General features: G+C 35.3%; 2 protein-coding genes across 4 annotated transcripts; both read left to right on the forward strand.

Moving 5' to 3' along the window:
* The first annotated feature begins 32 nt into the window (after positions 1 to 32).
* On the forward strand, positions 33 to 4019 carry LOC108985347 (BES1/BZR1 homolog protein 4-like). 3 transcript variants are annotated; one of them, XM_018957621.2, is made up of 4 exons: positions 33 to 540; positions 643 to 877; positions 2886 to 3640; positions 3727 to 4019. In XM_018957621.2, the coding sequence occupies exons 2-4, from the start codon at positions 662 to 664 to the stop codon at positions 3728 to 3730; spliced, it is 975 nt and encodes a 324-aa protein (XP_018813166.1). In that variant the 5' UTR covers positions 33 to 540; positions 643 to 661; the 3' UTR covers positions 3731 to 4019. The 3 variants fall into 3 exon arrangements, with proteins under 3 accessions (XP_018813166.1, XP_035550084.1, XP_018813167.1); XM_035694191.1 differs by having other exon boundaries at positions 33 to 877; XM_018957622.2 differs by lacking the exons at positions 33 to 540; positions 643 to 877 and adding an exon at positions 1116 to 1638.
* A 3401-nt stretch (positions 4020 to 7420) lies between these two features.
* On the forward strand, positions 7421 to 14533 carry LOC108985345. The gene is made up of 7 exons (XM_018957616.2): positions 7421 to 8508; positions 9610 to 9849; positions 10506 to 10595; positions 11863 to 12012; positions 12202 to 12326; positions 13312 to 13441; positions 14249 to 14533. The coding sequence occupies exons 1-7, from the start codon at positions 7945 to 7947 to the stop codon at positions 14372 to 14374; spliced, it is 1425 nt and encodes a 474-aa protein (XP_018813161.1). The 5' UTR covers positions 7421 to 7944; the 3' UTR covers positions 14375 to 14533.
* The last annotated feature ends 567 nt before the right edge of the window (positions 14534 to 15100 follow it).

The raw sequence follows: 15100 nt of genomic DNA on the forward strand, positions 1-15100 counted from the left end.
AAAAAAAACATAGTGGCAAAATAGTAAATTGGATGAAAATCTTGGCCAGCTGAAACCTGCAAACGCATTTTTAGCCCATCTCCCCCAAACGGCAAAACCCCCTTCCATTCACACGCCCATTCATCCAGTTGAACAACACTTCCGATTCAGCTTGCGGTTTCCCGGCTAAACGGCCCCTCTGATCGAGCCAGTTTTCGGTATCTACCCGGCCAAATCTAACGCCTACTCTCTCAGATCCGATCTGAGCACTGACCCAAAGCCTCAAGTCAAAATGAAACAATCAGTCTCCGTCTCCGATTCGTTCTGCGATTCTTGCTTCAGAGCTGGCTCTTAGCTCAAATTTATTCCTAAACGTCGTATTTTCCCTCAGTTTTCTCAGTCCTTCACTCGATTCACACCGATTCATCAGCCCAGCGCTGAAAACCAGTTTTCCTCGATCATTTTTTGTCAGATTAATACTCATTCTATCCGAAACAGCGCAGTCGCGATCGGGATTTCGAGCTGAGAGGTGGAGGATCAAAGCTTCTTCTCCTTCATCAAGTCAGAAGCGTAAAGCGGGTTTACTTAATCTCTTCCGAAATCAGTTGTACTGAAAATTGCGTCTGAGTTTAGTAACTTTTTGATTCCCACATTCATTGTTAGAGAAGAGAGATTGAGAGAGATGACGTCAGGCAGCCGGCTGCCTACATGGAAGGAGCGGGAGAACAACAAGAGGAGAGAGAGGCGGCGACGGGCTATTGCGGCGAAGATCTTCTCCGGGTTGAGAATGTACGGAAACTACAAGCTCCCTAAACACTGTGATAACAACGAGGTCCTCAAGGCCCTCTGCAACGAGGCCGGCTGGACCGTCGAAACCGACGGCACCACCTACCGTAAGGTAATATTACCGTTATTTCTTTACAATTCTTTTTGGGAGCCAAAATAATGGTTATCTTTTTCTTTATTGTCAGAGCAAATGAAGTGCTTCCAGCAGTAGTTACTGCTTTTGCTTGTGTTGTTTTGTGCCTGCTAGGATATGAGTCGAACTATAGATTTACAGAATCAGGAGGCACCGTAGATCGGTAGAACTTGACTTAGCACCATAGATCGGTTGAGCCTGAACCTTTTTTTTACAGGGTTGATTTGTGCTAACGTGCACTGTCCGTGGCGGTGCACCTTATCATTAGCAGTCTGTCAATAGAGATGGGAGTGGCGAAAAATTTTTAGATTCGTTGGTGTCTGCTACCATGCGCCGCATCTGCGGCTCATATTGGCAATAGTAATTATAACATTCGTGTCGCCTAGCCGGGCCGTGGGTTTAACAGACATGAACTGGTCGGACCGGAGTTCGGGTTTCGTGTTGTTTCCTAAGTAGCACTGGACCCCCTCGAGCACATTTTAGCAAAGGATAGCGGGGTTCACCAACTGTGCTCGTGTCAGAGGCTCGCGTTACCAGTGGGACTAACAGTCTAACAGGGTCAGTGGCGCACGTTAGCAGTGGGCAGGGGGGTTTGTTAACTTTGTTTTCCTTTTTCTTTTCTTTTCTTTTTTCTTCCTAATCACTTTTACGCGTGAAGCGGTGTAGAGCCATTAGATTTTCTCTGCTTCCCTGTGCTTTTGATGACTAATGAGAGACTCTGGAACTGCATAGATCTCGAGGTAACGAGCACGCACTTGCACTTCCGATTTTCAAAGTCTTTTTTAGCGGTTTTCGTAGCACTCGGCTTCCTAAAGTTCCTACCTGGGCCTGGAATCGGCTTCCTAAAACTCTGCCATTTTGGGGTTTGCTCTTTGATATCTACTTTTTTAAATACGCTGCTATCTGTATTATTTTCTTCTTCTTTCTTTTTTTTTTTTCCTGAAAATAGAAGAGACTGGGGAATGCAAACCCCGATTACTCTTGGCCATTGTCCACTCTATGCAATTGCAATAAAAGTGGACCTTTTGTGCAGTATCTGCTCATTAATGTACTTTGGACATGCCTGTCCCTAGACTTCCGTTGGGCCTTTTTGACCTTTTTATTGTAGCTTAAGCAGTTTAATTCAACTAACAAATAATCAATTACTACGGCTGTGGGAAGTTTTTATGGTTCTTGATATTTTCATTTAGAGTTGTGCTACACAGAAACTTCACACCCCTACAATAAAAAGTAAAATCACATATTTTTAAATAGTGTGCAGGGTGTGGGGCTTATATCTAGAATTTTTCTTTCATTTATTTCCTTTTTCCGCTCCAGGGACCTTGGTTTGTCGTTTAGGATATGAATGTCTTTTTGGCTCATGCTAGAACGGGATTGGCAACTGATCTGTTTTGGTTGCCTCTAAAATATCGAGCAATTGACGGTAATTGTTTGCCATTTGCCGTCGATTCTACCAACTATTTCGAACCTCTTTTATGTAATTGTAATGGTAGTATTGGATAACTCATGGATAAATTCTTTTTGCAGTTTTATATTAACATAATCTCATCCTTGTAAATAGAAAAATCTTGATTGCTATCTTGTTAAGACTAATGGCTGAGGAAAAATTGTTGGCCTTATACTTGTTAAGACTAATGGCTGAGGAAATTGTTGGCCTTATACTGGACTTCCGTGATTATTGTCCAAATATTATAAGAACCCAATATTTACAGGACAGCTATCAAGGAGGTTAGCAGAGTAAGAGGCAAGACTTTGTAGTAAACACATGCTAGTTTTACAAAGGCAGGATGAGTTGGGTCAACTGAGAGTTGTCATACTTACAAGGCGGGAAGTCATGGCTCTTTTTGTCCTTGTGTATAATCATTCTGATTGCTTTAATGTTTGTTCTTTTTTCATGGCTTCATGTGAAATGCCAATCAAGTATTCGGATTTATTCTTCAATTATCTTTTATACTTTATTGCCACTAATCATGTTAAATACATGTAGGGATGCAAACCTGTTGATCGCATGGATGTGATTGTTGGATCTGCAGCATCAAGCCCATGTTCGTCTTACCAACCAAGTCCCCGTGCTTCATACAACCCAAGCCCAGGCTCCTCTTCTTTCCCGAGCCCAGCATCCTCTTCCTATGCTGCTAATCCGAATGCTGATGGCAGTTCACTCATCCCATGGCTGAAAAATCTCTCTTCTGCATCACCTTCAGCCTCCGCTTCCAAGTTCCCTCATCTCTACATTCATAGTGGTTCAATTAGTGCTCCCGTTACCCCTCCATTGAGCTCCCCACCTGCTTGTACACCCCGATTCAGAACTGATTGGGATGACCAATCTGCCCGTCCAGGTTGGGTCGGGCAGCATTATTCATTCCTTCCATCTTCCACTCCACCAAGCCCTGGACGTGAAATTGTTCCTGATCCAGAATGGTTTGCTGGAATTCAAATTCCCCAGGTTGGGCCAACTTCTCCGACATTCAGCCTTGTCTCTTCAAATCCGTTTGGCTTCAAGGAAGAGGCTTTAGCTGGTGGTGGATCTCGTATGTGGACTCCTGGACAAAGTGGGACATGCTCTCCTGCCATGGCTGCAGGGTATGATCACACTGCTGATATTCCTATGTCTGAGGCAGTTTCAGACGAGTTTGCATTTGGGAGCCACACAACAGGGCTGGTGAAGCCATGGGAAGGAGAGAGGATTCATGAAGAATGTGGAGATGATCTGGAGCTCACTCTTGGAAGCTCAAAGACCAGGTGTGTTGCCGTGGACATGTGATAAGGTACATTAATTGGATTGCTTGGACTCTTTCGTTACTTACTTCAAACATGTTATATTGCAGGTAAATGATTGCACAAGTGAAACAATCAGCGGTCGCTTGTATAAACTCTGAGCTGTTTAAGAAAATGTTTTTTTTTTTTCTTTCTTTTTAAGATCGAAGTGAGCACAACAGTAGGTGTTTTTATATTGTTTAATTTCATTTCTTTTCAGATATTTTTTTTGTCATTTATATATAGGTAGTTCTTCGAAGTGTCTGGTGCTTTTACAACCCTTCAATGTGGTGGTTCTCTGTTTAAACTGATTCCATTGAAAGGATCGATATACATGTATGGTTGAGTTGCTATTGATTTGGTTTGCACTTGGATGAGTTGCTATTATTTGCTTTTCCTTTCAAATATTGTTCTTTTGTTAGTTATATATAGGCAGTTCTTAGAACTGATACCATTGAAAAGGATCAAATACAAGTGTATGGATCAGTTGCTATTGGTTTGGTTTACCATTGGAAGCAATGTCAATGACTGAGGACCCCTTTACTGTGTAACTCAATGGCCAAACTTCTTGTGAAATTTTGTATAGAAAAGAGTATTATCCTGTCCTGTACATTCTTTTGACATTATAATGTACTGACCAGACTTTTTTTTTTTTTTTTAAATTTCTTTTTGTAAAAATTTGGATAGAAAAGACTTTTATCTTGTCTTTTTATAAATATTCTTTGACATTATGATGTGCTCTGCATGTTATCCAGTCCACTTACTTTCAAGCTTATTATTTCAATCCGTCTTTATTTGTTGCTTTTATTAGTGAGAGATGCTTAGTTTAGGTGCTTACTGTTGTGACATAGAGTTTGTCAATAAAGAAGGAGGCATTTCTCAGACAGCGAAAATTGGATGTGGGCCTAACCACTTCTACTACCTTCATGGAAACGGCCGCTGGGGTCTCTCTCTGTGGACTGCCACTTTTACTTTCTTTTTGACCAAAGCTTAAGGGCTCGCGTGGATATTAAATAAATAAAAATAATATTTCATATATCTATAAATAACAGTTAAATAGTTTGTAAATAATAATAATAAAATAATAAAAAGTTTATAAATAATAATAAAATAATTTAAAAATATCAACCGTTGTTTGATGTGTATACAAAATCAACAAGATTATGGCCCACGTACCCAAACGATTAGGCCAATCCAAGTGGGTTTTGAATTTGTTCTCTTTTGGAAGTTTGTTCGGCGATCATTTTCAACTGTTTATAGCAATTATAATGAAGTGTAATTTTGATGTGATATTTGTGTGACCACAGATTTGTCGATATAAAGCCCAAAAAGTCATTATTTACAAAAAAAAAAAAATGTTATGAGCCGATGTGATGAGACGCTCTGCCCTGTGTTCGTACCCTACATTTCTTCCCCATGTTTCCTACTTATTTCCTCCGAACCGTGCTTGTATTTCAGATGTTGTGATGTGTTGTGGCTTGGAATGGATAGAGTATATACTTTGAGTTTTGTTATGTATAAGTAAGTTTATAGATTAATTTACGTATTAATATTTTTATCTTTATATTTTAAATTTAAATTAACACCATTTTTAATAAAATTTACTTTTTAATCAATCATATCGAATAAATGCGCATATTAGTGTACATAATCGCTTACAATTAAATTTTTTCATATACTTGACACTATTTCATAAGGAAAATATGCTTATTTTCTCTTGGATTTAATTTTTAAAAAAATATTTAAAAAAGCTATTATTAGTATATTTAAAAAAAATATTAAAAAATATTTTAATAAAAAGTACAATTGTACTATAGGCATGCATAACAATAACTATAAGAGCTGGACGTCAGAGTAGAAAGACCCATTTCATAAACAAGTGCTTCACTGCACAACCTTTAAGTGAAATCGCAATTGAAGATGTATTTTCTCCTAACTGAATTTGGGGATCGTCTATTAAATTTTCATGTTTCTTTTAAACACATGACTATTGTATTATACATTTTCACAGTTGAGTAATACTATTTAAAAATCTTTACACTACATATTATTTACATGACATAATTTAATTTGTAAGATTCAAATATTAAAATTTATTTTTTAAATAAAATTAATCAATATAAATGATGTATAGTGTAAAAACTTTCAAATAGAATTATTCTTTCACAATCAATTACTACCTGTCGTCACTTTCATAGTTTTGGCAGTAATGGTAGTCCCCTCGTTTGTTTTCATAGTTCATCTTAACCTATCTCATCTCATCTTATCTAATTATTACAATTTTTTTAAATTTTCATACAAAATAAAATAAACAATTCAACTTTTTCAAAATTCAAAATAAAAATAATATTAAAAAAATATATTCTAATAATATTTTATTCAACTTTTTAACTTTAATCTTAACTCATCTCATCTCATATGTAAAAATAAATGAGGCTATTTTTCTACTGAAATTTATTTTCTCCATGAATTTACAATCATAAAAGAATAAAATACAAAATAAAAATTATTATATATTTTTAGAGTATGGATGAAAACATAATAGTCTATTTTTATTCTCCCTCCAAAGTCCAATACTTATCTATAATTACAGGTACAATAAAATCTTATTGGAAAATGATACTTGGCCACGTAAGTTTATCCTCTCAATTCGAGTATTTTTATTTTTATTTTTTATTAATAATTAGTAAAATTATATATTTTTTATTTTTATAAATATTTAAAAATATATATAATTTACATTAATAATAAAGTTAAAGAAACAAATTCATGAGACTGACCAGCATCATCAAATCTTATTAGCAATGACGATTTTAGAATTCAGATACACAAGAAACGCTTGGGATCCCAATAATGGTCCCGATCATTTCTTCCAACTGTATTTTTTTAAAATTAATAATTAAAAAATATTTTTTAATAATATTCTAATATTTTTTATTTTTTAAACAATATTTAAGTATACCTAAAAACTAATAAATAAAAAAAAGAAAAACTTTTTTTGACCTTTCTCGGGAGATCCCGGGCTACATCCCTGATTCCCTCAGGTGTAGCACTTCTCCCTGCAATAATATATCTAGGAAAATGCTACATGCCCCGCTGGGGCTTCTGCTGGGCTGTAGTATTTTTTTATATATATTTTTTAATTTATTTTTATATAGATATTTTTAATAATTTTAAATATTTTAAAAAATAAAATAAAAATTATAATATTATTTAAAAATATTTTCTTAATTACGAAGTAGAATAAAAATTAATATTTAATGATTTTTTTTTTTACTTTCTGATTAAGAAAGTATTTTTTAATGATATTTTAAATTTATTTTATTTTTTAAAAATATTTAAAGTGTAAAAAAAATCTATATAAAAAATAAATTAAAAAATTACACATAAAAAAGTACATGTTAAGTTCAACGGGAGCCCCCAACGGGGGCTGTAGTATGACTATTTTTAATATTTTTTAAAAATATCATAATATTATTAAAATATTTTTTTTATAATTTTTTATTTTACTTCATGATTAAGAAAATATTTTTTAATATATATTTCTTACTTTTGAATTAAAACAATATTTTCTTAATAATATTTTAAATTTATTTTATTTTTTAAAAATATTTAAAAATATTAAAAAACCTATATAAAAATTATTTAAACAAAATATATATTAACTAATACTACAGCCCCCAGCGGAGCCCCCAGCGGGGGCTGTAGCACCACCCATATATCTATCCTCTGGGCCACAGTTTTTGCCGCTAACGATTCGAATTGTATGCGCATTGCGCACCCGGCGCACTTCCGCCGTAATCCTTACACACTCGCTACCCTATCTCTAGTATCTACCGGGCCTTCCTCTGCTATGCTTTACTTTGTCTCAGTAACGCCCTAATTTCATAATCTGTGATTTCAAAATATTAGACTCTATCTTCCAATCTTTCAGAGCTTTTTATTTTTTCCAAAATATTTTTCCAAAATAAGAATCCGAGCTTACCTTTGGTTTTCTTCCTGGAATTGGAAAAATTGCATCTCACTCCTGTTTTGTGATTTTAATTTCGGTGCTCCTGATCTTTTAAAACCAAAACCCAGTCCAAACTCCCAAAGAACCATAAATTCTAGCTGTCCCTTCGAAACTTCACGCCTTTTCACTCTTTGTCACGAAATTGGACATGAGATAGAGTTGGAAACAGCGAAACTCTATCGATTTCACAACCGCCGAAGGGAAAAAACCAATTTTTGCTTAGATGAAGAAGCTGTGAGAGACAAAGGTGACAGATAAGGTCGAGATTCTTCATCGAATGTCGGTAGAGAGGTCGTTTGAGGCATGGGAGGAGGTACAGCGGCACGGTCAGGACTTGGCGGACCGACTAGCTCAGGGTTTCAGCGGGTTGATCCAGTCCCACATCAGCCCTCCCTCGTTTCCGTGGCCCAACCCTCAGAAATCCATGCTCTTCGACCTCGAATTCCCAAGTCAGCAGAATTTTGGGAGAGGAGATTTCGGATTGGCGACCGATAGTTCGGGGATTAATGGAGTATTGGCGATTTTCGATATTGGGAATAGGATTGGGCAGGCCGGGGCGGACTTCGGCGCGAACTTGAATGGGTTGGTCCAGCAGTTTTTCAGGAGGCTGCCTGCCCCGTTTCGGCAGGAGGAGAATGCGAAGGCGCCTGTGATGGTGGACGTGGGGGGGAGTAGGCTGAGGGTTGATGGGGGTGTGACTACGCAAGGGGATTTGGGGTTGTTGACAGAGAGGCTGAGGGATTTTGGGTTTGCGGAGAACGATAGTGGTGCTGATGAGTTGGTAGATGATGAAGTTGCTGGGTTTAATCTTAGGTCGGCAGGGCTTTTGGGTAGACCGCAGGTAAGAGTTTTGAAGCTAATTACACGAATTCATTCATCAATTTGTGGCCTAATCAGGCTTGTGACATTTTTAAAGTGCTAATTTAGCTTGTAAAAATAACATTTGTATATTTATAAACTGCTGGCGAAGGTATTGGATACCATGCAAGTGATTAAGTCAGGTAGACTAAGCAGTTCTTACGTGGACTTTGGTGAGGAAGAAGGTAGTTGATTATGTGCTTTAACGGAGCATGCTACGATTATTGTAATGGAATTTTTATTTTCTAACTCCATACTACCACGCATTTTTCAAATTGCACCCCAAACTATCAAAATAAAAAAATTGTTACCGTAAATTACCATTTTTTTTCCATTTTGCACCCTCCATCTAATTGAGCCAAAATCCTTAACTTTTCAAATGAGTTTTTCTAAAAATGCCTTTGTTAAGATTTGGTAAAAATAAAAATAAAGAAATGACCCCCCCCCCCCCCCCAAGTTGAAACAGAAGGATTTGTAGATCACAAGTAAATTGGATAGATGCTGTTTATTCAATCTTTCTTCTTTTCTTTTCTTTTCTTTTTTCCTTGAGGACAATCTTCTTCCATTTGGAAATTATTGTATTGATGCAATTACATTTAATCACACATGACCAAGAAACTTTTTGGCATTTTTTTTGTGCCCTCTAGTGTCTATACAATCATTTGTGTTTTCCATTAATTTAATTGCATCATAGTGCCATTTTGTCGGGAACTTTGTTTTCACATGTAGTGTTTTTGGAAACTGACTCCCAAAGATTTAATCAAGTATGTATCTTTCATCATGGAAAGGATTAAAAAATCTAGATCATTTAAATTCCCTGAGAAATGGGCATGACAGTTTCATTTATACGTGGAACTTGTAAAAATTGTAATGACCATCCTGCATGGCAATTGTTTTGTCTATTCTATGATAACCTCTTCGTTCTAAAAAATTCGTCTGTTTGTTGTAGCAGTCTCATTTATGAGCTTTTTTTTACCAGATGTAACTAGAAGGAGGAAGTCATTTAAGATTTTCTTTCTTTAATTTGATGGCTGCTGCTATTTTTTCAATTGTTTTGTAAGTGGTATGGTTTTATTTGATGTAGGGGATCATAAATATTACATCAACCTATGATAGCAGAACGCATGACGTAGAAAGTTCTTTGGTTGCACGGGGAGATTTATGGAGGGTAGAGGCATCACACGGCAGTTCTACATCTGGGAATGACAATTCATCTCTCTTTCTTGTCCAGCTTGGACCAGTGCTCTTTATTCGTGATACAACTCTTCTTTTGCCTGTCCATTTGTCAAAGCAGCATTTGCTTTGGTATGGCTATGATAGGAAGGTATGATCAGCTTTAATTGTACTATTTTTTAATATTTATTTATTTGTAATGTACAACTTAATTCATGCAAGCCTAAATAAAGAAGATCCTGTAGGCTCCACCCTGCAATGCTGTTTTCATGGTGATTTAATGAAACTGCCCCCAAAGATATCCTGAATTTGCAGCATTATGAGCATCTTCCACTGATCTAAATTCTTCCAGAGTTTACTACCTTACTCTGTGTGGGTGTGTGTGATATTATAACAGACATAAAGAGTGCAAAACTAATTGTGTAAGAAGGCAAATGCATATATAAGCAACAAGTTTTGGCGACCTTTCGGTGCACTTGTATTGTCACCTAGAAATAAGTCTTTTAAATGATGTTTTTAGTACTCTTAAATGAACACAATGTACTTTGTAACACTGACTTGGCATGCATTATGTGTAAGCTGCCTCATCTCCAAGAACTTTTTAATGCGTGTGATGAATTAAATTATGGCGTTGATGGATTCAGTGGCTTCCCATTTCCTCTACTACTATGTGGCCTTTCCCTGTGATTCATTACCATGGTGCTATTGTCGTGGCTTAATTTGCGATATGATGGGATTGCATCTTGATGCTTCTCCAGTTTTCCCTCCCTTGGTTTGTACTCTTTTATTCATTTATTTAATTTTCAGAACGGAATGCACTCACTTTGTCCAGCTGTGTGGTCAAAGCATAGAAGGTGGCTGTTAATGTCAATGCTCTGTCTCAATCCCTTAGCTTGTGTAAGTTTCTAATTTCTATTAGAACATTGTAATTAATAAGTGAAATTATTTATTTGATGCCTCCTTTACAGGGTAAGTCTTTGGACAGTCTTCCTTATAACTACTTAATTCCGAACAGAATTTATGTTTTGAGTTTGTTTATCATTAATGTTTCCTTTTCGTTTGTAGGACTTGGATGGTCCTGCTTTCTTGCTTGCCTTGCATAATTGAGGTTGAGAGTTCCAGTGAAGATTACTTAGGGCTCGTTTGGATACTAAGAATATGAATAGTAGTGAAATGGTTTGTGATTAATAGTGAAATAGTTCGAGTTAAGATGTTTTATTGGATTTTGGGAAAGGAGAGAGAAAAAATTAAATAAAAATATTATAAAGTTAAAATATTAAAATATTGTTTGAAGATAATTTTTTAATATAATTTTTGTTTGGAAGTTTGAGAAAGTTGTATCGGGTTTGTGTTTTGTTTGGGAGTTTGTGAAAGTTATAATGATTAGGTAATGATTAGATGAAAATGTTGAAAATTTGAAATTGAAAAGTGTTGTGTTTTAAGTGATGTTTGGAAATGAAATATTTGAGAATATCAAAGAATATCTGAGGATACTTGAGAACAATTGTATTCCCAAACGGGCTCACTAGTCTTTTGCATGGCACAATTGAACTCAGGACCCATCCCAACCATACCCCTCCCATTTACCTCCTTGGCTAACTCAGCATAAGAGGCATGATTACGGAAAAACGACATACTCTAGATTTTAGAATCAATTAATAAGTAGTGTGATTAAAAAAGAAGTGTGAGCATTTATTACCTGGTTATATTTTAGTGAAATTTTATAGTGCACTGAGCCTGAGGATATAAACTGAAAAAAATGAGCTGAGTTGGTCTCTGTGATACTGGAGTCCATGAAAGTCATTTAAGTATGCTATCACATGGAAAGTAGACTAGACAATTTTATTGGAGTGCTAGCCTGAAATATTGAGTTTGATACCATCAAATTCAATCTTTTTAAAAAGGATTATCCATCAGTATTCATTTATTGACTTCTAAATTTCTTGGAGATCCACTAAAATCTTACGTTCCAAGTTTACTGATTAACCAACTGAAGGCATGAGTGAAGTCCTCATTTCATTTGAAAATCAATTTCTATTATCATGTTCTCAAGTTGAACCATCTTGAGTAGGTGTAGCAGTTTGCTCATAATAAATTACGAAAATACGAGCAAGCTGCCAGCTTCTTTGGGTGGAGATTGACACAATTTTTCTTCTCTATCTAGTCGTTTGTAGATTTACAGTTTCCAAATGGGAAGTTGACATATGTATCTGGTGAGGGGCTTACTACAAGTGCTTTCCTGCCTATTTGCGGAGGCCTTCTACAGGCTCAGGGTCAATATCCAGGAGAAATGAGATTCAGCTTTTCTTGCAAGGTGAGATCGCAAATTCGTAACAAGCTATGGAAAAATTATCTTGGCAAAATTCATCTCATTGAATCTAAAAAATGGATTCTTACACTTTTTTCCTGTAGCTGATTCTGTAACAATTTGTTAATAATTCTAAGTTGGTGCCTATGTGAATGGGCCTTAAGATTTCCATTTGGAATCCTTTGTATTTTTCAGAATAAGTGGGGAACACGCATAACACCAATGGTGCAATGGCCTGACAAGTCATTTGCGTTTAGTTTTGCACAAGCCTTGGCTTGGAAGAGATCTGGTCTCATGGTGAAACCGACTATCCAATTCAGGTTAGATTATCTGCCTTGGCTTTTTTTAGTTGCCAATGGATAAGGCAATTTAATATTAGGCTAAATACATTTTATTTAATAAGAAAATTTTATTCATCGAATGAAATAGGCGAAGCCCATGTACATAGGAAGTATATAAAAGAAACACCTAATTACATTTCAATGGCTAAATACATTAAGTACTCGTTGAAAGTCTATCAGGTGGCACCACTTATAAAAAAAAAAAAAAAAAGTCTATAGGGTGGCACTAAAACTCCCAAGCTAAAATTTTAGTCAATTTTACCTTGAAACTTTCAAGAAAGTACAAGTAGACCCGTAGGTTAGGTTTGCATCCAACTTGATGTCAGATATGTCGATCTGTGAAACTAGATAATATTATAGAAAAACCGAAAAAATAAAATAAAATTAAACGGTGTTTAGATATGGTTTAAGTATGTTTGCTCAAATTATTATGTTAATGGTTGACAGTTGTTATTTATAAAAATAGGTGGTAAGTTCCTGCTATTTTCTTAATATCGGTGGGAGGCCAGTGTAGTTTGTCCATCTACCCTTCTGGGTAACCCAGGCTGCATGAATATTGCTGTGAAGATAATCTTAGTTCCACACGAGAGCCATTTTCACAACTCTCTTCGAGAAAGAGATATAAAGCTACAAAGCATGCAATTCAAGGAAAAAAAAGCCATCATTTTGGTTCCGAGCTACTTGCAGAATTTAAAATCAGCGATGCCATAGTTTCCTGTCTCATATTGCTATTACGTATATGCCTTCTTTTGCTCTCTGAGAAGATATACGCCTTCAGATTAGATATTTCTCTTTTTGGTTTTGGTTTCTTAACTGTACACTGATTACATATGCAATCAGTTTTAGCTGTACCCAGTCAGTAGTATGCTAATGCTTTGCTTCCATATTTTTAAAGAAATCAATTTGCTCTCAAATCATAAGACTTGGTGTTCACATATTTCTTGTTAAATGTTGCAATGGCCAGTTTATGCCCCACTTTTGGTGGAAGCAATCCTGGGTTGCAGGCGGAGCTTATTCATACGGTGAAGGAGCAACTGAGTCTGATATTGGGATGTGCATTCATGACTCATCCTTCTGCATTTGCGTCTATTTCTGTAAGTCATTGTTTCACAGTAGTGTTCTATTGATGTCTTGAGGGCATTAGCATTAGGTTTTCTCCTACTATTGCAAAAAATAAAGCACATATCACCTTTGCTTTTCTGAAGTTTTACTTGGTAAATTTAATTGTCAGAAGAGTATAATTTTTGACAAATAAAACTTATCAAAAAAATTTTGACAATTAAATTTCGTATATAGAAACTATTGACAGCAAAGGGATTGACTTGTAATGTTTTGCTTGCAAAAAGAAAAAAAGAAGGAAGAGGTACTCTTTAGTGGTGTTATTGAAGTTTGTTATATTAAGATCTTATATGATGCTTATCATTATCTTTGGTAATATTCGTCGTGCTACCATATTTTCCTTGCTTTGTACTGTTCTTGTAACTTACTTAGGCTAAAGACCTCGCTTCCAATACTTCTGACTTGTTTTAGTTATATAGATGGAGTTTTTGGTCTAGGTTGCTCTTCTTTCACCTCTGCCATTAAATTATTGATGAGTAGGGATACAATAACAACTCATCCATGCCTCATCCACAAGTTCTCAATAAAATATTATTTTAAATTTATACACAACAAATTAAAATAAAGGTCAAAATAAATTTTGTAAAAAATATTATTTTATTCAACAGTTGTATAAGAGTTGTTAATCAGTTGTTAATCATTTCTCTGGATTCTTTTTTTTTTTCCCTTTCTAATTGTTGATCTTGGACGTTTACTTTGTAATGATGTTGCTCTGCCACTGTTCCTTCTAGTATAATTGAATTTCATTTTTCCTCTTCTTGTGGTGTATGTTCTATGCATAGCTTGGCAGGTCAAAGTGGAATGGAAATGTTGGGAGTTCTGGGATAGTTGTGAGAGTGGACACCCCTCTTTCCAGTGTTGGTCGACCTTCCTTCTCTGTTCAGATAAATTGTGGTATTGAATTTTAAACGTGATCCCACACAAGCCCCAATCAAAGTGTACAGTCTCAAGCTCAGAAACCATACAATAATACAACGTGTGAATATTTGAATGTTATTTGATGCCAGTTACACTGATACCATCTTCTTTGTATTTGGAATATTTTATTACATTATCTCCTTTTTTTTTTTCCTAGTCTACTTGGGTAATGGGTTGCATTTTTTGAAAATTTTTACTGTTTTGGTATTTCTAGATGTAGATATTCTATACATATACTACTATGGAAATGGGATACCATTTTTTTTTTTTTTGGTCATCTTTGGAGTTCAAAAAATAACCTCAAAACCCCAAAAGAAAGGCCAATATGTTTGCAGAATTTTTGGGGATGAGATTATTTATGGAATGTGGCTGATAAAAGTCGTGAACTGGATCTTTTTTATTTCGCATTTTTAACTTATTTTATCATTATAATTTTTTAAAATTTCTGCACAAAATATAATAAATAATTTAATTTTTTTAAAATTTTAAATAATAATAATATAAAAAATAATATTTTATTAAACACATCTAAAATTATTGAGATCTTCAATCGCAAGTGATAAAAATTGGGTAAAGCAGAGTACCGCTCGATTAGTTTCAAGAGTACCACTGAACATTGGAAAAGTGAAAATATAAATGATGGACGAGAATATACTGCCTGTCTGGTTTAAGCTTTGCTATGTTCACTTGTGCTTAAAACTTGTATCGATTATTAT

The sequence above is a fragment of the Juglans regia genome, chromosome 9, assembly GCF_001411555.2.
Source record: "Juglans regia cultivar Chandler chromosome 9, Walnut 2.0, whole genome shotgun sequence".
Taxonomy (NCBI): Eukaryota; Viridiplantae; Streptophyta; class Magnoliopsida; order Fagales; family Juglandaceae; genus Juglans; species Juglans regia.